Raw genomic sequence first — 23,931 nt, forward strand, 5'->3', positions numbered from 1 at the left:
AGGATATAATTTAAATGTTACTTTAATGTATATTAATTTTTACTATTGATCTGAAGTATAGGTTTTCTTCTTTGACTGAATACCCTCTAAGGGCCAGTCTCTGTCTGAAGCTCCAAGACCACAGCAGCCACAGCGCAGAGGCAATAAAAAGCACCAGCCTCAAGTTCATGTTCTGTTGGTGTTCTGTTTAGGTTATTTATAGTATAAGTAATGTAGGTTTATTTTAGAAAATTATGCAAATAAAGATTATCTTTATGTCACCCATAACCTTCCATCAGAAATAACCATTGTAGCCCTGGCTGGCGTAGCTCAGTGGATTGAGCGCGGACTGGGAACCAAAGTGTCCCAGGTTCGATTCCCAGCCAGGGTACATTCCTGGGTTGCAGGCCATAACCCCCAGCAACCGCACATTGATCTCTCTCTCTCTCTCTCTCTCTCTGCCCCCTCCCTCCCTCCCTTCCCTCTCTAAAAATAGATAAATAAAATCTTTAAAAAAAAAAAGAAAAGAAATAACCATTGTTAATCATCTTAATGTATTCTTGTTTATTTAACATATGTGCACAAATAGATGTACGTGATTTTAATTCTAAGCAAAGTTTAATATATTTGAAGCTGTTGTCTGGGAGGAAAGGCCCTGGTTAGAGTCTTTTAACTCCTCATCTTTCAGGCATAATAACATAATTAGATATCAGTTTACTTTTTAAGCTAAATTTTGTTCGTGTGAAGGTTTCGGTTTTATTAGTATAATTTTTCTTTTTTGACTTAAATTCATCACAGTCTATTCTTTTTTCTTCTGTTATACTTAAGAATTTATGCTTGAAATGCTTTTTATTTTGATGTCATGGGCTATTTTTAACATAAATTATTCATATAGATGGAACAGGAAAATTTTATTTGTAAATTTTAAAAATTATTTTTAATTGTGGTAAAATACATGTAACAAAATTTACCATTGTAACTGTTTTTAACTGTATATTACCTTGGGCTATTTTTTAGCTTGCCTTCTCTTTCAAAGGCAGTTGATTCCATTTGCCAGCCCAGGAGTACAGAAAAAATGTACATGGTTCAAAGCAGTATATCAAGACTTAATCTCTAGCAGTAGATCAGTACTTTAACCAACACTTTCTAATGCTGTTTCACTCAAGTTTTTAAAACATATTTTCTTACCGTTTCATCTCTGTTCTTTATTTCTGAAAACTTAATTGGAAAACCCAAAGTGGAGATTAGAGAAATTTTTCATTAAAAATCCAACAATTTTAATCATACTTTCTCAAATTTAAGTCACAAAGTAAAATCTACCCAATAAATTCTAGTATCTTCTGCATAACTTTAGGTGTTTTTTAAATTTCCTATTATGTTAATATCTTTACTAAAATGGTGTATTTCCTCCCCTGATTATTGTGATTATTGCATGACCTGCCCTTCTATTCAGTTCTTTATAGTTCGTCAGTGTTGACTTCACAAAAGTGCTAAAACTCATTGGTGAGGTACCAAGAAGTATCAGTTCTGGATGCTTGTTCAAAATGCCAAAGAACTAATATACATTTTAACACTAATGTACATGTGTTTTCTTTTTTGCTTAAGGTATTGTACATCTATGACAAATTTCCTGGTTATGGGAGGATTCCAGCTTCTTGCTAAGCCTGCCATGTAAGCATTCTGTTATCATTCTGTTAACAAAAGATCATGTTTTAAAGTGTTTTGTGTTTTTGAGTGCCTATGAAAAGCTTTTACCTGGTTATTTTACCAAATGAATCAAAATGTAGACTCTTACTAATTCTTATAAAGTATAGGTATTAATAGCCTCTGATTAACATTGGAAGTAGTATGGTACTGAATAAGCCACAAGATCTGAGTCTTTCTTTATTGCTACCACATATTATTTCTGACAGCTCTCTTCACCAAATTGAGCTTAATTTTTTCCTCTGAAAAATGGGAATGTGTGTGTGATGCTACACAGAAAAGTGCATAGTGTTGCACAAGTATAGCATTTTTGCATTCAGCTCCTGGAAAAGTAATAAATATCAAAGCCCCTTACATAAGGCCAATCATTCTAAACTATGCAGTTTCTCAACAAGTGTTGACCTACAACAAAGGCAGTTTAAAAAAATCAGTCAAATGTTTATATTAACAGAAAACATTTAAAATATGTACTCATGTCCCAGATTTAATAGATGTTAATGTCTGCCATGTTTATTTTTGATCTTCTAAAGGGAACACTTAATATTTCACCATTAAATATGATTGCCCTAGATTTTGGGTAAATATCATTTGTAGGGTTTAAAAGCTCCCTGGTATTCCTAAAAGTTGAATAGGATTGATTTTTTTAATATTAAATATTCTTGAGTTTCAAGGTAAATTCATTGGTCTCTATGTTTTTAATATGTTGCTGGATTTAATTTACTAATATTTCAGACTTTTGCATCTTAAATGAATATGAGATGTTCTTTTCTAAGCTTGCCCAATTTTGGTTAAAGGATTGCACTAGCAATTATAAAATGAGTTGCGGAGCTCTCTCTTTTTCTATTTTCTGAAATAGTTTGCATGAGATTGCAATTATCTGTATTTGGAAGATTTGGTAGACTTAATCTGTAAAAATGTGTGGCCTTCTTGGGGTGTTTCCTGTAGGAAGTTTTTTAACTACTGATTTGGTTTCCTTTTTTTTAAGATTTTATTTATTTATTTATTTATTTATTTATATTTTAATTATTGATCAAGTACAATTTTCTATCTTTTACTCCCATCCCAGCCCACCCACCCAGCCCTCCCCACCTCTCTCCCATTTCCAACCCCCCTAGTTTTTGTCCATGTGTCCTTTATAGTTGTTCCTGTAAACCCTTCCCCTTTTCTCCTGAAATTCCCTACCCTCTCTCCTCTGGTCACTGTCAGCCTGTTCTCTATTTCAGTGTCTTTGGTTATATTTTGCTTGCTTGTTCGTTTTGTTGATTAGGATCCTGTTAAAGGTGAGATCATATGGTAGTTGTCTTTTACCACCTGGCTTATTTCACTTAGCATAATGCTCTCCAGTTCCATCCATGCTGTTGCAAAGAGTAGGAGCTCCTTCTTTCTTTCTGCTGCATAGAATTCCATTGTGTAAATGTACCATAGTTTTTTTGATCCATTCATTTACTGATGGACACCTAGGTTGCTTCCATCACTTGGGCATTGTAAATTGTGCTGCTATGGACATTGGGGTGCATAGGTTCTTTTGGATTGGTGTTTCAGGGTTCTTAGGATATAATCCCAGCAGTGGAATTGCTGGGTCAAAAGGCAGATTCATTTTTAGTTTTCTGAGAAAATTCCATACTGTTTTCCATAGTGGTTATACCAGTCTGCAATCCCACCAACAGTGCACTAGAGTCCCCTTTTCTCCACAACCTCTCCAACACTTGTTGTTTGTTGCTTTGTTTATGATGGCCATTCTGACTGGTGTGAAGTGGTATCTCATTGTGGTTTTAATTTGCATCTGTCTGATAGCTAGTGATACTGAGCATCTTTTCATGTGTCTCTGGATCCTTTGTGTGTCCTCCTTGGAGAAGTGTCTGTTCAAGTCCTTTGCCCATTTTTTAATTGAGTTGCTTGTCTTCTTAGAGTGGAGTCGTGTGAGTTCTTTATATATTTTGGAGATTAAACCCTTGTCTGAGGTATCATTGGCAAATGTGTTTTCCCATACAGTTGATTCTCTTTTTATTTTAATGCTGTTTTCTTTAGCCATGCAGAAGCTTTTTATTTTGGTGAGATCCCATTTGTTTATTCTTTCCTTTATGTCCCTTGGTCTGTGGTAATCTCTCCTCTTTCATTTCTGATTATGTTTACTTGGGTCTTTTCTGTTTTTTTCTTGGTGATCCTGCTTAAAGGCTTGTTGATTTTGTTTATCTTTTCAAAGAATAAGCTCCTGGATTCATTGATCCTTATAACTGTGCTTTTAGTCTCTATGTCATTTAATTCTGCTCTAATCTTGGTTATTTCCTTCCTTCTACTTGCTCTGGGCTGTCTTTGTCGTTCTTCGAGTTCTTGTAGACGTAGGGTTAGGTTGTTTGTTTGAAATGTTTCTATCTGATTCGGTTTCTTTAATGAATAGATCTGTTCAGGTCTTTACTTCTCAGGGCTTTAATTATTTTATTTGAATTTTTCTGAAAAATTGATCATTGCACCTTTGTTTTCAAATTTATTAGCGTATTATTCCTATGATTGTCTTAAGATATTTTCACCTCCATAGTAACTGTAGCTGTGCTCCTTATTTTTATCCATAATGTTTATTTGAACCTTTTATCTTTTTATCTTGGTCAGTCTTTTCAGAAGTTTATCCCTTTTCATTATTCTTTTCCAAAATTATGCTTTAGTTAATACTTTCTTTGTTTTTCTGTTTTTTATCTCCTGCTTTCCTTGTGTTCACCTTCTAACTTCATGAGCTTAGCACTTAGTTTGATAATTTTTCAATCTTTTTAATATTTCTCTTTTTTAATATTTCTAATGTGTTTAAAAGATTTTATTTTATTTTGGAGAGAGGGAAAGGGAGGAAGAAAGAGAGGGAGAGAAATATCACATTGGCCGGTTGCCTCTCACATGCTGCTAACCAGAGACCTGGCCTGCAACCCAAGCATGTGCCCTGACCAGGGAATCAAACTGGTGACCTTTTAGTCTGCAGGGTGATGCCCAACCCATTGAGCCACACCAGTCAAGGCTCTAATGTACTTATATAAGGTTATAATTTTTCCTCTTAAGTGTTGCTTTAGCTTTATTTTAAAAGTTTTGATGCATTTTGTTTTTATAGATTTCAGTTACAGTTTTTAAAAAAATTACCATCATGATTTCTTCTTTGATTCATATCATGTGCTCATTTATTTCCAAAATATTGGGGTTTGGCCTTCATTTTTTTAATGACAGTTTAAGAGTGTTATATTTTAACCTTATGTAGTAATTTTAAAATCCTTGCTCTTCCTATTTTGTAAATATTAATATGATGAAAATATTAATATGATGACACCATCTCTGCTCTTTTACTTTCAGCCTTTCTACATTGTATTATAATATTTTTATATATTTCTTGCAAGCAACAGATGGATGGACTTATTACTTTGGTGTTTTTTCAGTTGTCTGTATATTATAATGATTAAAAGTGTAGGTGGAATGCTGAATCTTGAAGAAAATAGGAGAAAATGAGTGCTAGAGCAGTGATTAAATGAAGCAGAAAGAAATTGAATAATTATTTTATAAATAGTAATTCCTCAAGCAAGTTTAATTATAGGAGAATGCAAAAATAGGTGGATACTTGTGGCAATTTAAATGGGGAAGCTTCTGGACTTAAAGGACTGTGGCAGTTGCTGACCCTGGTGCCGTATTGTACTTTATTGTTAACCTTCCTCTGGTATTTCAGAATTGAGTTCATAGTTTTGTATTTAAGAGTTGACCTGACTTCTTGTGAGAGCAGTTAAGTCAGATGATATAAATGAAAGGCTCTTGCTTGAGCCTGGGCGGAGGGAAAGCAATTAATGAACACTGGGTGACTCCGAGCCGTGGCAGCAGATGTTAAGTCTGGATTTGGGCAGCATTTCCCAAGCAGTGGTTTATGAACCCCAGGGTTTTACATAGCTAAAGGCAGTAATAATGTGTGTTTTTTTTTCAACTTCTACTTACAAAGTCAATATTTAAAATTATTTTAAAGTATTTATTTGAAAAGAGAACAATCAGGCCCTGGCCAGTGTAGCTCAGTGGATTGAGCACAGGCCTACAAATCAAAAAGAGAACAGTTTGAGAACCTCTAGAGACAGCTGGTGAGCCCACGTGGCAGTTGTGGATCTTGGATAATAGTGCTCAAGCTCTCATCACTTAGCTGGTTTATCACTTAGCTGCTCACTTCAGGCTAGCCCAGTGGTTTGATCATTCTCCAGGGTTAATAATAATGATGTTATTAGTATTGTAAAATATGCATAACATATTACTTAGCATTTTACCTTTCCTAAGTGTACATTTCTGTGGCATCAAGTGTATTCACATGGTTTTATGAACCATCACCATTTACCTATAAACAAAACTTTTTTTAGCATCCCCAACAAAAACTTTGTACCCATTAGACAATAACTTACCTTTCCTCTCTTCACGCAGCCCCTAATAACCAATATTCTCTTTCCTGTCTATGAATTTGCCTATTCTATAAGTGAAAGCATACATTTGTCCTTCTGTGTATGACTTATTTCCCTAAGCATAAGGCTTTCAAGTTTCATCTATATTGTTGAAAATACAAAAAGTTTATTTCATTATATGGCTGAATAATATTTTGTTGTATATAAACAATATATTGTTTATCCATTCATCTTTTGATGGGCACTTGGAAAGAGCAGTATCGCCCCTATTTGATCAAGAACTCCCAAGAGAAGAAAGAGAAGCTAAGCAAAGGATCTGGTTCAGATTTCCTTAGAGCATACCAGGACTTCTGTTGGGAAAGACTGTAGGCGAGGAAATGAGTGAGCCCCAAGAAGTAACAGGCTTCACAAGAGTTGGAACATTTCTGTCTAGTACAGGGCATTCAGGAGGAATGTGGGCAGAGGAGTGTGTGTGCACCATGTAGTACCTCCTCTTCTCAGGGGCAGGTGAGAGTGGAACACTTCTGAAAGGCATAAGGGAGTGTCCTCAGATGAGCTCAGCAGCAGAACATGGAGGTGTAAGTAGGAACATTCACACAAGCCAAGTATAAATAAAAGTCTGGGCCATGTGCCCCAGAGCACTCTCTTAGATCTCTTAATTGCATTATAAAAGAATCCAATTTGTGCCATTAAACTTTCGGGTTCTTGGAAGTTATTACACATTTTTCCATCTTTCTGCAATAGTATGTCATAATTTCTGAGTTAAACATATCTTTATTTCCTAGTTCTTTAAGGGATTATAAAATGATTCATTCTTGCCTTACAGTCTCCTTGTGTGACATTGTCTTATTTGAGGCCTTGTAGCTAAAAATTATAGTATAACTCTTGTAAAGCACTTAGGGCCTGGCACATAATTATTGCTCATTAAGTGGCAGATGCTTAATATTCTGTCACACTAATTTTTGCTTTTTTATAAAAGTATTTTGGTCTAGTGAGTATAGTGTCTGCGGGCAATGATCAGCATTAAAATCTGCAGTAAAATTTTAATGAAGAATTTATATATAAAATTGAATATAAAATTAAATGCTGGCCCTGGCTATATGGCTCAGTGGATTGAGTGCCAGCCTTTGAACTGAAAGGTCATTGGCTTGATTCCCAATCGGGGCACATGCCTGGGTTGCGGGCCAGGTCCCCAACTGGGGACGTGCGAGAAGCAACAGATCAGTGTCTCTCTCACACGTTGATGTTTCTCTCCCTCTTTCTCCTCCCTTCCCCTCTCTCTAAAAATGAATAAGATCTTATTAAAAATAACTAAATGCTGGCTTCAGCTTTAAAATGCTTTTGAAGAGCACAGCATTGAAATCTTTGCATGTTATTTGCTTTATTATTTTCTATTAATTACAGTACTGATACCTATAGTTTTTTATAACTCTTCCTGTAATAAATTTAAATTTAGGTGACCAACAATTGAAGAATAAAGGAAGAAATTAGAAATATTTTAATAGTATTTCATTCCAGTTTTGTTGGAGCAAAGAGCTTTGTATTTCCTCCAGTATTTATTTAGCACAACTGATTAGAGCAATTAGCCTTGCCATCTATCGCTGTGACTTTTGGCTTGGAAATTAATACGTAATGATGTTAGTTGGTCTCCAATTAGTCCCTGAAACTGGGGTGCATGATTTATTTTCTAGAACATGAGGCGCAAGTCTATGGTTAACCATCTGTGTTATAGAATTACTATTGCTACACTTTGCTAGTTTTCATACTTAAAATATCTCATTATACAGAGGGAAATTGTTCTAATTATATCTGGCTTATTTTATTGTATTCATCATCTACTATTTCATAGCACCTAAAAATGTGAACAAAATCTGAAAAAGGTAGGATCTAGTAAAATGTTTTTAATCATTATCATGCATGTTGTCATTACCAAAATGATTAGCTGAATCTCTTTTTTTTTCTACCTTCAGTGATTTCCTAAATAAAAACCAGGAGCTGTTGCAAGATTTATCAGAAGTGACTGATGAAAACACCCAGTTGATAGAAATACTGAATACTTTGTTTTTCTTGCCAACCAGACGACTTCATAATTATGCAGAAGTTCTGCTAAAGCTTGCTACTTGTTTTGAAGTGGTAAGCTCCCATGGATACCCTCTTTGGACACTTGGGAAGCCAAGGATTATACTTTGTTTGTTTGGATTATGCCACCCCACAGTCTGGAACTCCACTAATTTAATATCTATATATTTTTTAATTAACTTTATTTTTCTTAATAAAGGGAAATGAAAGAAAAGCATAACTATAGGTAAACCTAGTTTTCTTTGCTGTGGATTTACTTTCAGGATGTTGTCAAGATGAATTGTACTCATTTTATGAAACTGTTTTAAAGTTGAGAGCCAAATATAAGTGCTACTCATTGAATAGTTGTCAAAGTTGATTGAGTGCACACTGAGTACAAGTTACTAGAGCTCTTTGCAACCCTGCCTTTCTGTATAAACAACACACACCTGTAAGGCAGTGGCGTTAACACCTGGCCCAGACTCAGGCTAGATTCATACCAGGTATTTGGGTCACTTTGGCATAGGCTGTGAGAAATCACAGTGTTAACAGGATTTCCCCATGTGTTAACTGGCCTACTTTCTATATAAAATTAGGCAGAAAATCCTAGAAAATTAGCTCTGCCCTAGTATGTGGGTATATGGTAAAGCAGGTCCTAAGACATTTACCTTTGAAATTGTACTGAAATGTGTAGTTTCATTTCATTTCCTGTCTGAAGGGCTCCAGAGAAGCTGTCATGACTTCAGGGTTCCGTGTAGTTTAGAATCTTTTTAATCTTTAAGTCTCTGTCTCCGTACCTGGATAGATTTCAGTCTCCAGAGTGACCCAAGAGCTGATGTGGGCTTTCCACATTTGACTGTACTCATACTGCAGCCCTGTAGGTCTTTTCTTCAGTTTAACCCAAACTGGCTTGGTTTTAGCAATGGAGGTTTGAGCTACACACATAACCCAATGAAATACAGATTTTACCTTAATGATCCTCAATTAATTAAAAAATCATCCCTCCTAGATTAACTTGGAATGTTCAAAGAGTCTGATACTGTACTATTTCCAGTCTCAAGGCCTGAATTCTGTGTAAAAAATCCAGACTCCACAATCAGATACCCATTTTTGTTTCATCTACCCTGTGTCCTACATGTTAGTTCAGATTCCCTAGAGGTGGCTCTCATATGCTTTATATTTTTTTCCTGAAACACCCCTATCTCCATCCTCTGTATGGGAATCTTTCAAGGCCTGGGTCAAAGTCATTTTTTCATGAAAATGAGGTCCTCTTTGACTATACCACACTTCCTTCCTTTCCCATCCCTTAGGAATTAGTTACTCCCTCCTCTATGCTTTGCTGCTACTTTATCTCTCCATTATTTTCTTGTCATGTTATGCCAGTGGTTCTTAACTGGGGTTGAGGATCAAAATCATCTGTTGACATTTTTTCAGAACACATGGCTATGTTCTATCACTTCATATGGTTATTTATTAAGTCTAAGATACAATTTAGACATATATGTAAACATAAGTAGGTAAAAATAATACCTAATATTTATTAAATGCACTTCATGTGTCAAGTGCTGTTCTAAGTATGTTATATATATTTATTTAATCCCCACGCCAACCCTGTGAAGTAGATATTATTATTACCTCCTTTTGCAGACGAGAGGGTTGAGGCACAGCTGAGAATTGGTAGAGCTAGAATTCATGTCCACTCACTCTGGCAGCAGAGTCTGTTCTTTTCACTTTACTTATGTTGTCTTTTCTGATAGATAATCTGTTAACAAAACCACTGCATTATTCTGGTATGCTGTGTTTTCCTATCTTCTCTGCCTAATTGTAAGTTCCCAGAACACAGACATTGTACCTTCCTTATTTTTTTATCCCTAGAACACAACAGAATATTCTCTTTGTGGTAGAAACCATTAAATGTTTCTTAAATGAATGGAAAAAAAAATATGATTGACCCCAATAAGAATTGGGGAATGTAAAATAATTACTCATAAGCATGCAAGATCATCCTTTCATCTTACCTTCTGGCCACTCCCTACAAAGCCCAGCGGTTATACCCCATCCCATAACTAGTCAAGCAGACCCCTGAGGATTCCAGAGACACTTGCAGGAGGGTCACAAGGTCAAACGATTTTCAGGACAGTGCTAAGACATTTGCTTTTCTCACTGTGCTGTCATTTGTACTGCCAGTGCAAAGTAAAGTTGAGTACAATTGCTGGCTCCCTGGCGTGAATCAAGGTAGAGGCACCAACGAATCATAGTCATTGTGTTCTCTGCTGCCATGTATTTGCAGTTAAAAAACATGCAGTTTCACTTTTTAGTTAGGAATTCTTTTTTATTTTTAAATGAAAAAATTTAATTACAGTTGGCATACAATATAATACTGGTTTCAAATGAACAACATAGTGATTAGATATTTACATAACTTACAAAATGATCACCCTGAATATTCTTGATGAAGCAGTAAAAATTAATTTTAGTTAACTTCAACCATTGAGTATACATTTTTTATTGATATATAATTGACATATCACATTATATTAGTTTCAGATTATAGCATGATGATTTGAGATATGTGTATATTGCAAACTATCACCACAGTAAGGCTAGTTGACATTCATCACCCCACACAGAAGTATACAGCTTTCTAATACTCCGCATGATGAAATGGGAAGTCCACTTACAGCAGCCCTGCTGCATACCGAAGTACGCAGTTTTCTCAAGGAAAGTGCAAGATGGTGATTGTTTGATTTGAGAGCTACTTTTTTTTGTTTAACTTGAAACAGTTAAACATTATTCAGATTTGGGTTTTTGACAAATATTTTCTCAAAATTGAGTACATGAGCCTGTCACTTCAAGGAGAAAACTGACAGTATTTGTTGCCAATGATAACTTCTGGACTTTTAAACAAAAATTAAAATATGGAAAATATGTACATATCACTGTGAGCCTGGCAATTTCACAGTACTTAAAGTGATGAGATTGGCAATATTAACTAACATGTGATTTTGTGTCAACATTTGGAAGATCTGCATAACTCAGTGAACCAATATCCAAATGTCCAATCTACATGTTATAAAATCATGCATGATTGAGAGTTCTGTTCAAAATGTAAGGTGGACCAATGGGTTTTCATGTAACAGAGTGCAAAAATTTCAGTCAATGTAGTTTCAGATTCTGCATTTCAGCTACTGTTTAAGAAATTATGGTACAAGTTTTGGTACAGTTTCAAAGGAGTCTATCCATGATTATTTGAAATAGCTATTAAAATACTCCTCACTTTCCCAACTATATATTTTTATAAAGCCAAATTTTTTTTTTCATGTATTCAACCATAAAAGATTAAATGCAGTGGCATAAATGGAAATCCAACTGTCATCTTTTAGGCCAGACGATGAAGAGATTTGGGAAAAAGTAGAAAAATGCCACTTTTCTCACTAAACATTTTTTTCTGCAAAATATAGTTATGTTTTATTTAAAATGTTACTGTATTTGAAGACATTTTTATTTCTCAACTATATCTTCAAATATGGTAAATATCAATAGATATAACCCACACAAGCAAAACATGAGACCAAAACATTTGAGAATTTCTTGTCTATCCTGAGTTCTCTGATTCCTCACTGATACTGGCCAGTTTGTTTCTTTTCCTTTGGAGTTATTTCTGTTTCCTATGTACCTGTATGTTACAGAATTTTCTGGGACCAGTGTGCTTTTTGTTCAGCTGTATTTAGTATACCATGTCTATCCTTAGGCTGGATTTCCTCTCTAAATTTAATAATATGTATCCAAACCACACTGAGGCTACAGAATCTGGACAGTTGTTTTATATTATTTTTCCCCCTTTTAATATATTGGCCTCCAGACATCTCCAGAATACCAGAAACTGCAGGATTCCAGTTCTTGTTATGAGTCTCTTGCTCTCCATCTCGGCAGGAAAAGGAAGGAAGCAGAGTACACACTGGGCTTCTGGAAGACCTTTCCTGGAAAAATGACGGTAAACCATGTCAGTTGTCATTACCTCAGTGAACAGTAGGCAACTGTCATCATTTTCTTCATTCCTCACTTGTCCATGATGATAATGCTTTAATGAGCCCCTTTCTAAGGGTGATCTAAGGACCACACTGATGGATGTTCAAAACATCAACACCTTTCCTCATTCCTAGGAATTCTCTCTGAACATGTATCTCATCTTCCTTTGTTTCTGTCTTCTTTTTAATCTCCTTTGGGTGCTAACTTTATGAAATGTTTGGATTATATTTAAACTGAGGTTTAACACCAAGCTAAGCTGTGACCAACAGATTTCTCTGAATGTGATTTGTATATTTTTCATTATCTCTTTACATATTAAGATAATTTTGATTATTTGGTTTTATATTTGTTTTTAATTCCAGGATTCCTTAAGAAAGCCAGAGCGTCGACTGCTGTGTGAAAGCAGCAACCGAGCCTTGTCTCTGCAGCATGCTGGGAGGTTTTCTGTGAACTGGTTCATTCTCTTTAATGATGCCCTAGTCCATGCCCAGGTGGGCCAGATTCCTAACCTTAAAAAAGGCACTGGAAAGCAGAGTGCTATACTTACTTAAGCAATTATACCATCAGTTTCTGTTAAAATCTATTGTGATTTTGCTGCAGTTGTTGAATAAACAAGAATGTTTAGCTTGCATATGCTATGGGACAGATTTCAGGGAGCTTTTTTAGTTTACATCTGGGAAATGAGTATCAGCCGTGTGACAGGGTCCATGCAACAGACATAGGGAGCCCCCTTAGGGTCAGCTATGTTATGGGAACTTTTTGGCTGAGATGGCGACACCCTTGTGGACTTAGTCATTTGGATCAGGTTATGCACCAGAGACCCCAGGGCCCATATGGGCTTTCTCAGATGTGTCTCCATGTTCTTTGTTTCAGTTCTCCACACACCATGTTTTCCCTTTGGCCACGCTATGGGCAGAGCCACTTTCTGAAGAAGCTGGTGGTGTGTAAGTGTGTCCTCCTCCCCTACCTCCACCCTGATTCTTTCCCTCTGTTACCCAGGTTGTTTCCTTAGACATGAAAAAAGGCTCAGGAGGCCTCCCCATTCTGCAAAATGAGGCTTACCCTTCCAGCATGTAGACAGTTACGTGGCCTATTGTGACAGTCATGACAGATCAGAGGTGGTGGAAGGCCGTCTCCATTGCTTACATCCCCGTTACTCAACACAGAGCAAAGTAACTGTGTCCTTTTTTCCACTTTGGGACCCAAACCCAGGGCATGACTGCATTGCATTTAATTGGCTTCTGCTCTTCTCGAAATAAGTTGTTTTTCGTGTTTGAGAATTAATATTGTAATCGCAGGTTGTTATACCTACTGGTATTTATCCATCTGAATGTTTTAGGAATGGCTTAAAGATAACTACACCTGAGGAGCAGTTCACTCTCATTTCATCAACACCCCAGGAAAAGGTTAGTTAATTGTAGTATTTTCTTTCAATCTTTGATGTAGATATACCTGTCTCTAATGGTTGTAAGGAAGAGAAAAAAATTATGCTTGCTTGGCTAATGATCCATAATTATGTCAGTCAAATCTCCATTAACCTAAGACTGTAGGCTTTTGAGTTTATTTTTTTTTTAATGTGACTTAATTTTAAACATAGAGCAGTGACTTCCAAGAGCCAACCAGCATTACCTAATTAATAAGGAAAGCATTAGAAGGCATAAAGATTATTCACACCGAGGAAAACTATCAGGATTTAAAGCAGTACTTGATGAGTTATTGCCTTAAGTCTGTTTGTACATTTTGCTCCTAGACAAAGTGGCTACGGGCTATAAGCCAAGCTGTGGATCAGGCTTTGAGGGGGACCTCTGATCTTCCACCTTATGGAAGTGGCAGCAGCATCCAGAGGCAGGAACCACCCATTTCTCGCAGTGCTAAATATACTTTCTACAAGGATCCTCGCCTAAAGGATGCAAGCTATGACGGACGTTGGTTTTCAGGGAAGCCTCATGGCAGGTGAAAATGTTAAAGATTTATGCCTAGGGTGAGGATGAGAGTGTAATTACTGAGAAAGAAATGGTTATCTGAGACATTAATTGACATGTGTTATTCTTTGCTTACACCTTTCAGAGGGGTTTTGAAGTGGCCAGATGGAAAGATGTATTCTGGCATATTCAGGAATGGCTTGGAAGATGGGTAAGAAAATTGTGTAAAACATGAGGGTAAATTCAACTTCAGTCACAAATAATGGTATTTTGTGTTCAAAGTTCTTTTTAAAACAAGTAGTAGATTTTTGTTTTTATTTTTTAGAAAGACATACCTTGTATTGGGCCCTATAATGCAGATGTGTGAACAAGAAGAAAGCTAGGAATCCAGGATACAGCCTTGATTTACCTAGAGCAAATCATTTACCTTGACAGCCATGTAGCCTTGAATTGCACAGCCTTGCATCTATTAGAATGGGACTGTGTTTTCTATCCATCCCTCAGTTGTAAAGACTGAGAACCTTGGGCAACATTGATGGTGAGACTGTTGAGATAGTGTTGCCCTCTTTACACAAAGGACATACAGAAATTTTCCTTTCAGAAGTTTTAAATCATTTAATTTCTGTGATTGCTAAAGGGACAGTCTCCTATGTGATATATTATCCTAATGGTACTCAGTGGTATTATTTTTGTATAAGCTAGTCATATTTTCTAACTTTTAAATATATTTACATGATAAATTTATGGCAATCAAGTATTTTGTATTATGTTAGAGAAGTAACTTATTTCACCATAAGGATTACCATATATTTAGATTGGGTAGGTGGCTTTTTGTGTGTGATAGTATAAGTTTTTGTGGTGTCTTTTATTTTTTTAATTTTTTAAATAAATATATGTTATTGATTATGCTATTACAGTTGTCCCATTTTTTCTCCCCTTTATTCCCCTCGGCCCTGCATTCCCCTCCCATCAGCATTCCCTGCCCCCTTAGTTCATGTCCATGGGTTGTGCATATAAGTTCTTTGGCTGCTCCATTTCCTATGCTGTTCTTAACCTCCCCCTGTGTGTTTTGTACCCACCATTTATGCTTCTTATTCCCTGTACCTTTTTCCCCACTCTCCCCCCACCACTGATAACCCCCCATGTGACCTACATTTTTGTGATTCTGTTCCTGTTCTCGTTGTTTGCTTAGTTTGTTTTTGTTTTTATTTTTTAGGTTCAGTTGTTGACAGTTGTGAGTTTGTCGTCATTTTACTATTCATAGTTTTGGTCATCTTCTTCTTAGAGAAGTCCCTTTAACATTTCATATAATAACGGCTTGGTGATGATGAACTCCTTTAACTTGACCTTATCTGGGAAGCACTTTATCTGCTCTTCCATTCTAAATGATAGCTTTGCTAGATAGAGTAATCTTGGATGTAGGTCCTTGCCTTTCATGACTTTGAATACTTCTTTCCAGCCTCTTCTTGCCTATAAGATTTCTTTTGAGAAATCAGCTGATAGTCTTATGGGAACTCCTTTGTAGGGAACTATCTCCTTGTGTCTTGCTGCTTTTAAGTTTCTCTCCTTATCTTTAATCTTGGGTAACCTAATTATGATGTACCTTGGTGTGTGCTTCCTTGGGGCCAACTTCTTTGGGACTCTCTGAGCTTTCTGCACTTCCTGGAAGTCTGTTTCCTTTGCCCGATTTGAGAAGTTCACCTTCATTGTTTTTTCAAATAAGTTTTCAACTTCTTGTTCTTTTTCTTTCCTTCTGGCACCCCTATGATTTGGATGTTGGAATGCTTAAAGTTTTCCCAGAGGTTCTTCAGCCTCTCCTCATTTTTTCGGGTTCTTGTTTCTTTATTCTGTTCTGGTTGAATATTTATTTATTCCTTCTTTTCCAAATTGTTGATTTGAGTCCCAGTTTCCTTCCTGTCACTGTTGGCTCCCTGTACATTTTCCTTTATTTCACTTAGCATAGCCTTCACTTTTTTCTCTGTTTGACAGCCATACTCAACCATTTCTGTGAGTAGCCTGATTACAGGTAGTTTGAACCCTGCAACTGATAAGTTCCCTATCTCTTCCTCGCTTGGTTCTATTTTTGGAGCTTTGATCTGTTCTTTCATTTAGGCCATACTTCCTTGTCTTGGCGCACCTGTTAAGTAGTAAGGGGCGAAGCCTTAGGTATTCACCAGGGTGGGGCAACCCACGTAGCTGTGTTGTGGTGCTGTATGAGGGAGAGGAGTCAGAGAGGGAACAGTGCCACCTGCTTGACTGCCAGCCCACTTTCAGACATGTCTCCCACTACCCATAAGCAAATTGGACCCTTCTGGTGCAGACTCCCAGGTAGGTGGGCTTGTGTTCATTCTAGGACCCTGTGGGTCTCTCCAGTGACCTCTTTTGTGAGGCTGGGAGTTTCTCCCGCCACTGCAACCCCCACAGATTTTTATAGCCAGAGGTTTTGAGCCTTTATTTCCCTGCTCAGGAACTCTGGGTTGCACTGTGTGTCTTGCTCCTCTGGGATATCTTTTACTAGATATCTTTTACTGGGATATCTTTTGACTAGAACTTTACAATGAGAAGAGACTTCAGATAACCTGATTTACCCCCTTACTATAGTGTTGAAGGAATGGGATACCAGGACCTCGTTACCCAAGATAATGTGGCTAGTAAGTGGCAGAGATAGGTCTAGGACAAGGTTTTCTGTTTTTCCTTGGACTTGGGATAAAACATTTAATCTCTGTGTAGTGAGGCTGATATCCTACTCCTCTAAGACTTGCCAAGTAGCTTAGGTAGTAGATACAGCTTAAACCAAGACTCCATATACCCCTTTCCTCCTGTTGGTATATCTTTTCTCTTTTCTCCATGTTACAATGTTTACAAGTGTGTGCATATAAAAGGTGAATAGGTTGTAAATGCATCTTCTGCCGTTTTTATTCTCCTTGGCAGGTATGGAGAATACCGAATCCCAAACAAAGCACTAAACAAAGAAGACCATTATGTGGGCTATTGGAAAGAAGGAAAAATGTGTGGTCAGGGAGTCTATAGGTAATAACACTGGAAAGGTTGTTGGACTGGTATTGCTTTTTCCAAGAATCATGTAAACTTAAATGTCTGTGTAGCCAAAATTTTCAAGGAGTAAATGTTACTTACTCTTCTTATGACTGAAACTGCATGAAGTCTTATTTTAAAGTTCCTCTCATCTATCACAAGATGAAAATACTAGGCTATTATTTAGTCCTTAACAAAACTGTACAAACCCTGTAAATCCTAACTGTCTCATAAAATCTCCTAAATATCTTGCCTATAAATTTATCTTATATTTATTATACCACTTTTATATGGACAAACGTATCATTTGTTTAGAGATCACTCATTTCATTTTCCTGTAAGGAACTAAATGCACGTTTTCCCCCCCATCTCACCACAGAATACCACCTGTGACATTTTAAATTTCTTAACCTCAGTCATTCAAAAATAAGATTTTGATTGGTGAAAAATAATCATATATACAAATAATTATAATTACCATGAAGACATGAGTATAATTTTGAATTTCCCAACTTTGCAAAGATAAGCATCAGAATTTAATGTGCTTGTGATGTTTCTTCATTCTTTCTAACCACAGTTATGCCTCTGGCGAAGTGTTTGAGGGGTGTTTTCAAGATAACATGCGTCATGGTCATGGTCTTCTACGAAGTGGAAAATTGACTTCCTCTTCTCCCAGTATGTTTATTGGCCAATGGGTAATGGATAAGAAAGCAGGATATGGTGTCTTTGATGATATCACAAGGTACGGTCTCTACTTCTAATCTCAAAGTTTAGTGGAACAAGCTTTTTGTAATTATACATTTTAGAGTTATCACAAAAATACATGGGGTATATGCAGATCTATGCCAGGCTGAGTACAACATTTAATTCCTGAGAGAGCTTTGCTCTAAGTAAGGTGCTTTTTCCTATCACACTGTCTTACATTTGAGGAGATGGAGTTAATCACCTGATCTAGAAAAATTGAACACATACCAACCTAAGGTGATGGTTGGTATCTTCCATGTGATAATTGCTTTTTCCTCACTTTATTTTTATCATCATTGATTTTTTTATTTCACCACTTTTCTCTTTCTGTGAAGGGGGGAGAAGTATATGGGAATGTGGCAGGATGATGTGTGTCAAGGGAACGGTGTGGTGGTTACCCAGTTTGGATTATACTATGAAGGCAACTTTCACCTTAATAAAATGATGGTGAGTCTGATATTTACACATAGTTATTATTGATATTTTAAAAGATTCTTTGTTAATTGACTTTTAAATTTGTCTGTTAATGTTCTGCCTTATTAATAGTACTGTTTTTCTTGTCTTTTAAAATTATGTAAGGCTTTGGGGATATGTATTCTTAAGTTACTCTGCATTTTATGTATTGTGATTTTTGTTTTGTTTCTTCACACAGGGGAATGGGGTTTTACTTTCTGAAGATGATACCATCTATGAGGGAGAATTTTCAGATGACTGGACTCTTAGTGGAAAGGTTGGAAACTAACTTTCTTCTTTCTCTCCCTAATACAATCTTTTACTAATTATTTCTTTACTTTTTAAAAAGGCTAACTTCAATGACTTTTTTTTAAATATACAAAATTGTACAACAATCACTGCAGTTCAATTTTGGATCACTTTCATCACCCAAAATGATTCCTGTCACCATCTCCTGCCCATTTGAGTTACCCCTCATTTGTACCCCCCAGTCCTAGAGAACCTCTGATGGACTTGATCACTCTATAGGTTTTCCTGTTTAGGCCCTTTTATGTAAATGGAATCATACAATGTGTGGTCTTGCCTGTGTGGCTTCTACACTTAGCACAATGTTTTTGAGGTCTTCCCATATTATGGCATGTGTAGTACTTCATTCCTGTTCTTTGCTGAATAGTATTTCAAAACCACACTTGATGTTTAACATATTAAGAAACTGCCAAATAGTTTTTCCAAAGTGGCTGCACTATTTTACATTCCCATCATCAGTGTATGAGGGTTCTAATTTCTCCACATCTTTGCCAATACTTTTTTATTTTCGGTTTTTTTCTTTTTTGCCATCCTAGTAGATATAGAGTGTTATCTTGTGATTTTAATTTATATTTCCCTTATGACTGATGACCCATATATCATTAAAGCACATTTCATGTGCTTGTTCATGATTCTTGTATCTTTGGTGGAGTGTCTATTTAAACATATTTTTAAAAATTGTTTTTCAGTTTATTTAAGCCAGAGAAACCACAATTTACCCATTCAAATATTCAAATATTTTATCATTTTAAGAATTAGTTTAGAGTATTATTGACTTCTAAGGATGCTTTATATATTCCAGATAGAAGTCTTCTATTAGAATGAGATTTGCTTGCAGTCTGTGGCTTGTCATTTTTAATGCTACTAGAGCCTTTTGAAGCATACCTTTTACTTTAATCAAGTCTAATTTCTCAAATAATTTTTATGGATCATGAATTTGATGTCATATCTAGGTAATCTGCCTAACTCAAGATTATTAAGATTTTCTTCTGAAAGTCTTAGAGTTTTGTATTTCATATTCAGGTCTATGATTCATAGTGAGTAACTTTTGTGTATTATGTGAGTTAAAAGTCTAAATTTATTTTTTTTTGCATTTGGGTATCCAGTTGTCTCAACAGCTTTTTTCATTGAATTTTGTTGACATCTTTGTTGAAATTAATTTATCATAAATGTGTTTATTTCTGGACTCTGAATTATATTCCATTGATCTTCATGTCTCTTATGCCAATACTGTAATATCTTTACTACTATAGATTTCTAGTGAGTTGTAAAATCAGGAAGTATAAGTCTTCTAACTTTGTTGTTTTTTAAAGTTGTTTTGGTTATTCTGAATCCTTGGCCTTTTCATATAAATTTAGAACTGACACATGTCAAAATCTTCAATAACGCCTGCTAAGATTTTGATAGGGATTATATCTGTAGGTTAATTTGGGAATTGCCTTCTAAATGATATTGAATCTTCCAATATGTGAACATTGAATGTCTTTCCATTTATTCAGATCTTCTTTAATTTTATCAGCAATGTTTAATAGTTTTCACTGTGCATCTCTTGCATATCTTTGGTTAAATTTATTTCTAAGTCTTTTTTATGCTGTTATAAAAAGAACTGTTTTCTTAATTTTATTTTTGGGTTATTTATTGCTATTTATATACAAATGAAGTTGATATTTATATTTTGTTCTTGTGTCCTGAAATCTTGCTAAACTCGTTTATTAGTTTTAGTAGGGTATGTGTGTGTGTGTTTATTTCTTAGGATTTCTTGCATATAGGATCACATTGTCTAAAATAAAGTTAGTTTGACTTCTTCCTTTACAATCTGGAAGGCTTTTATTTCTTTTTCATGTCTTACTGCACTTGCTAGATTCTCCAGTAGAATGTTGAACAGAAATGGTAAGAGTGGACATCCTTCCCTTGTTCCCTATTTTATGAGAAAAGCATTAAATCTTTCACAATTAAGTATGATATTAGCTGAAGGTTTTTCATAGTTTAATTAGATTGAGATAATTCCCTTCTGTTCCTAGTTTGTTTAAAGTTTTTGTCATAAATGGGTTTGGATATTTCAAAGGGCTTCTTCTGTGTCTATTGGGATGATCACGTGGTTTTGTTCTTTATAAATACAGTGTATTACATTGGTTGCTTTTCTGATATTAAACTGACCTTGCTTTCCTACAGTAAATCGTAGTTGGTCATGGTACATAATCCTTTTCATATGTTGCTAATATTTTGTTAAAGATTTGTGCATCTATATTTATAAGGGATCATAGTTTATCATTTTCTCGTGTTGTCTTTGTCTTTGGTATCAGGGTAATGCTTCATAGAATGAGTTGGGAAGGATTCCTTCCTTCTCTATTTTCTGAAAGTTTGTGAAGCTTTGATATTATTATTTCTTCTTTGAATGCTTTAGAGAATTAACGAATGAAATCTAAACCTGAGCATTACTTTATGAGAATATTTTAAATTCGAATTTAATTTCCTTGTATTTGATCTATTTAGATTTTCTATTTCTACTTGAGTCAGATTTGGTAATTTGGTTCTTCCTGGGAATTTTCCTATTTTATCTAAGTTATCTAATTTGTTGACATAAAGTTGTTCTCCTTATATTCCCTTCCAGTATTTTAATTTCTGTAAGGCTGGTGTAGTGTACCCTGTGCTGTTTTTTTTGTGTGTAATTTTGTCTCCCTTTTTTTTTCCTTGATCAGTCTATACTTAATTGTCAATTTTGTGTATCTTTTCAATGAAGCAATTTTTGGTTTAATTGATTTTTTTTCTCTATTTTTTTATTTTGTTTTCTCATTTCTGTTAATGTGTATTATCTCCTTTTTTCATACTTTGGATTTTCTTGCTCTTAGTTTGCTCCTCTTTTTTTAAAATTTTGTAAGATGAAATTTTAGATTACTATTTGGTCTTTCTTATTTTTTAATGTAGGCACTGCTTTAGTTCGATTAAGTTGTTTGTTCATTTTATTCAGCTCAAAATATTTTACTAATTTTTTCTGTGGCTTTTTCCCTTTTACCAAGGGTTTATTTTTACATACTCTTTTTGCACATGCATGTACATACTTTTTAAAAAACAGTTGGGGACTGGTAAAGGTTAAGTTAAAAAAGGAAAATGTTAACCATTTGGTGCTCTTTTTTCCTCTTGAATTTTTACATTGAAAATACTTTCTCTAATTTCACATTTTCTCCAACTCTGCCCCAGGGAACACTGACTATGCCAAATGGAGATTACATTGAAGGCTGTTTTAGTGGAGAATGGGGATCTGGGATAAAAATCACTGGAACCTACTTTAAGCCTAGTCTGTATGAGAGCGATAAAGACAGACCCAAAGTTTTGTGAGTAACTAATGTTAATTCTGGGTTGATTATTGAATGTTTTTAGTTGTCTTGCTTTTATCAATGCTGGTTAGTATTTTAAATGGAGAACAAGGTTTTAAAGTCTTCCTTTTTAACAAAGTGTAACACCCTTGATTTGTCAACTGACACTACTATAGATAGCTAAATCTAGAGTCTTGGTTTAGATTAAAGCCTTACAGCATAGTTGTTTAAAATGGAAGTGTGGGAATAATATGTGTGTGGGAATAATGCTGCTGTTAATGGTGCAGGTATCCAAGCTGATTGAAAGAGAGCATTTTTAAATGGAACCCTAGACAACTTGATTTTGAAAAGTAAAGATCAAGCCCATATATATGCACACTAAGTGGAATAGTATACTGTGCACATGTGGAAAAGAAAGGCAAAATATAAGTCTCTAAGTTGTACGTTGTCTTCTGACAAGTTTGTGGCACATGTATATTTTTCTTTATTGGTTGCAGCTTTCACTTTGTTTTTGTATTTTGGTAGCATCTCAAGGTTCTTTTTTCCGATGGGAGTTTGATATATTTTTTATACCATATTTATTTTTAGAGTATTTTTAGAACCCAGGAGGCAGTACATTTCACGATTCCCATTATGAGTAGTACAAAGCACAGAAAGTCCTTGTTTTAACAGCAATCAGTTTTACAGAATCAATTCTGTGGATATGTAGAAAGCAAAGGAGTCAGTTCTGATGCGCTTTGTACTTAATAAGCCATAGACTTTAGTATCTGATGAACATTAAGTAGTTAAAAACTATCTCTGAAAATTGTCTTCAGTATTTTTAAAGTACAACCACCATCAAATCTAGGAAGTTTTGTCACAGAAGCACTCTCAGTTATGTGTTAGTTTCTATTCAGGATTTTTGCACACACACCAAAAAAAAAAGGTGATTAACTAAAGTTTGATATGATTTTTTTAGTAGGAAGCTGGGAAATCTGGCGGTGCCTCCTGATGAGAAGTGGAAAGCAGTGTTTGATGAATGTTGGCGTCAGCTGGGCTGTGAAAATCCAGGCCAAGGGGAGGTTTGGAAAGCGTGGGAAAATATTGCTGTGGCCCTGACTGCCAGTCGGCGCCAACACAGAGACAGGTGAGTGAGTGAGTGCCTGCCCAGCGCAGGGCAGAGCGTGGTAGGAAGAGGAAACTTAAAATCAGTAAGTAGTAAGCAAGGCTTGCCATGTTTAACATAATATAATTTAATTTAAAAGTCAATGATGTACTTCTGTTTCTGGGTAAGAGAGTTAAAAAATGCACCTGCTTTTATCTTCTACTGAACTCAACTATAAAACCCCACAGAATATATGGATAGCTGTTAGAAAACTATCAAAAGTATATATCAGCCAGTGTATTGGGGAAGAACACCTGAATTCAGAGTGCCACTGAACCAGCCTTGAGTTTACTGGGTTTTTAAACTTCAGTATCCCTCAGCCTGAGTTCAGTGTAACCTGAACCCTTGAAGTAAGCATTGTGGTGTAGCCCTCCACTTCTGGCTCAAGTTGTGAAAAAGAGACTCTTAAAACTCAGTTAGAGTGGAGGAGATACACTGGGTTTTCTTTCTCTCCTTTTTCTCCATTTTCTCGTGCTCCAGCCCCCAGGTACTCCTGTGGCAGGGGCAGTGATGACAGCTGCTTGAGAAGCCATGACAGGAAGCTTGCAAGAGCTAAAACTCACAAGGGAATTCTTTCCCCTTTGGTGGATCCTCAGGTCCAAGAGTCTTGGCCAAATCCCGTTGCTTTTTTTGGTTTCTCTTTCTGTCCTTCTACCACTTGGCTCTTGATGTGGCACGTTGGTAGAAGTGGGCTGTTTCTGGCCAGAAGAAATAAAAGGGGGACCAGAAAATGCTGGCCAGGTCATGCAGAGAGGGAAGCTCTGGAAAGCAGCCTTATGAAGTTGTTTATGAATTCCTGGGTTCACCCCAAACTTGCACATGTGTAGATTTGATCCTAATTTGCA

General features: G+C 35.8%; 1 protein-coding gene across 6 annotated transcripts in view; it reads left to right on the top strand.

Moving 5' to 3' along the window:
- ALS2 (alsin Rho guanine nucleotide exchange factor ALS2) overlaps nt 1-23,931 on the top strand; it is a 76,918-nt gene that overhangs the window by 40,427 nt on the left and 12,560 nt on the right. For 3 of the 6 annotated variants that reach the window (XM_028508820.2, XM_036023062.1, XM_036023060.1), the window contains 14 exons: nt 1,585-1,650; nt 8,054-8,216; nt 12,004-12,135; nt 12,533-12,661; nt 13,044-13,114; nt 13,510-13,576; nt 13,921-14,123; nt 14,238-14,303; nt 17,024-17,122; nt 17,703-17,867; nt 18,205-18,316; nt 18,522-18,599; nt 21,827-21,960; nt 22,901-23,068. In XM_028508820.2, the coding sequence (XP_028364621.1) occupies nt 1,585-1,650; nt 8,054-8,216; nt 12,004-12,135; nt 12,533-12,661; nt 13,044-13,114; nt 13,510-13,576; nt 13,921-14,123; nt 14,238-14,303; nt 17,024-17,122; nt 17,703-17,867; nt 18,205-18,316; nt 18,522-18,599; nt 21,827-21,960; nt 22,901-23,068 (1,653 nt within the window). Of the gene's footprint in view, nt 1-1,584; nt 1,651-8,053; nt 8,217-11,995; nt 12,136-12,532; nt 12,662-13,043; nt 13,115-13,509; nt 13,577-13,920; nt 14,124-14,237; nt 14,304-17,023; nt 17,123-17,702; nt 17,868-18,204; nt 18,317-18,521; nt 18,600-21,826; nt 21,961-22,900; nt 23,069-23,931 lie in introns of those variants that run through there. The other 3 variants (XM_036023061.1, XM_036023063.1, XR_004902549.1) reach the window with 3 other exon arrangements.

Source organism: Phyllostomus discolor, chromosome 4 (genome assembly GCF_004126475.2).
Source record: "Phyllostomus discolor isolate MPI-MPIP mPhyDis1 chromosome 4, mPhyDis1.pri.v3, whole genome shotgun sequence".
Taxonomy (NCBI): Eukaryota; Metazoa; Chordata; class Mammalia; order Chiroptera; family Phyllostomidae; genus Phyllostomus; species Phyllostomus discolor.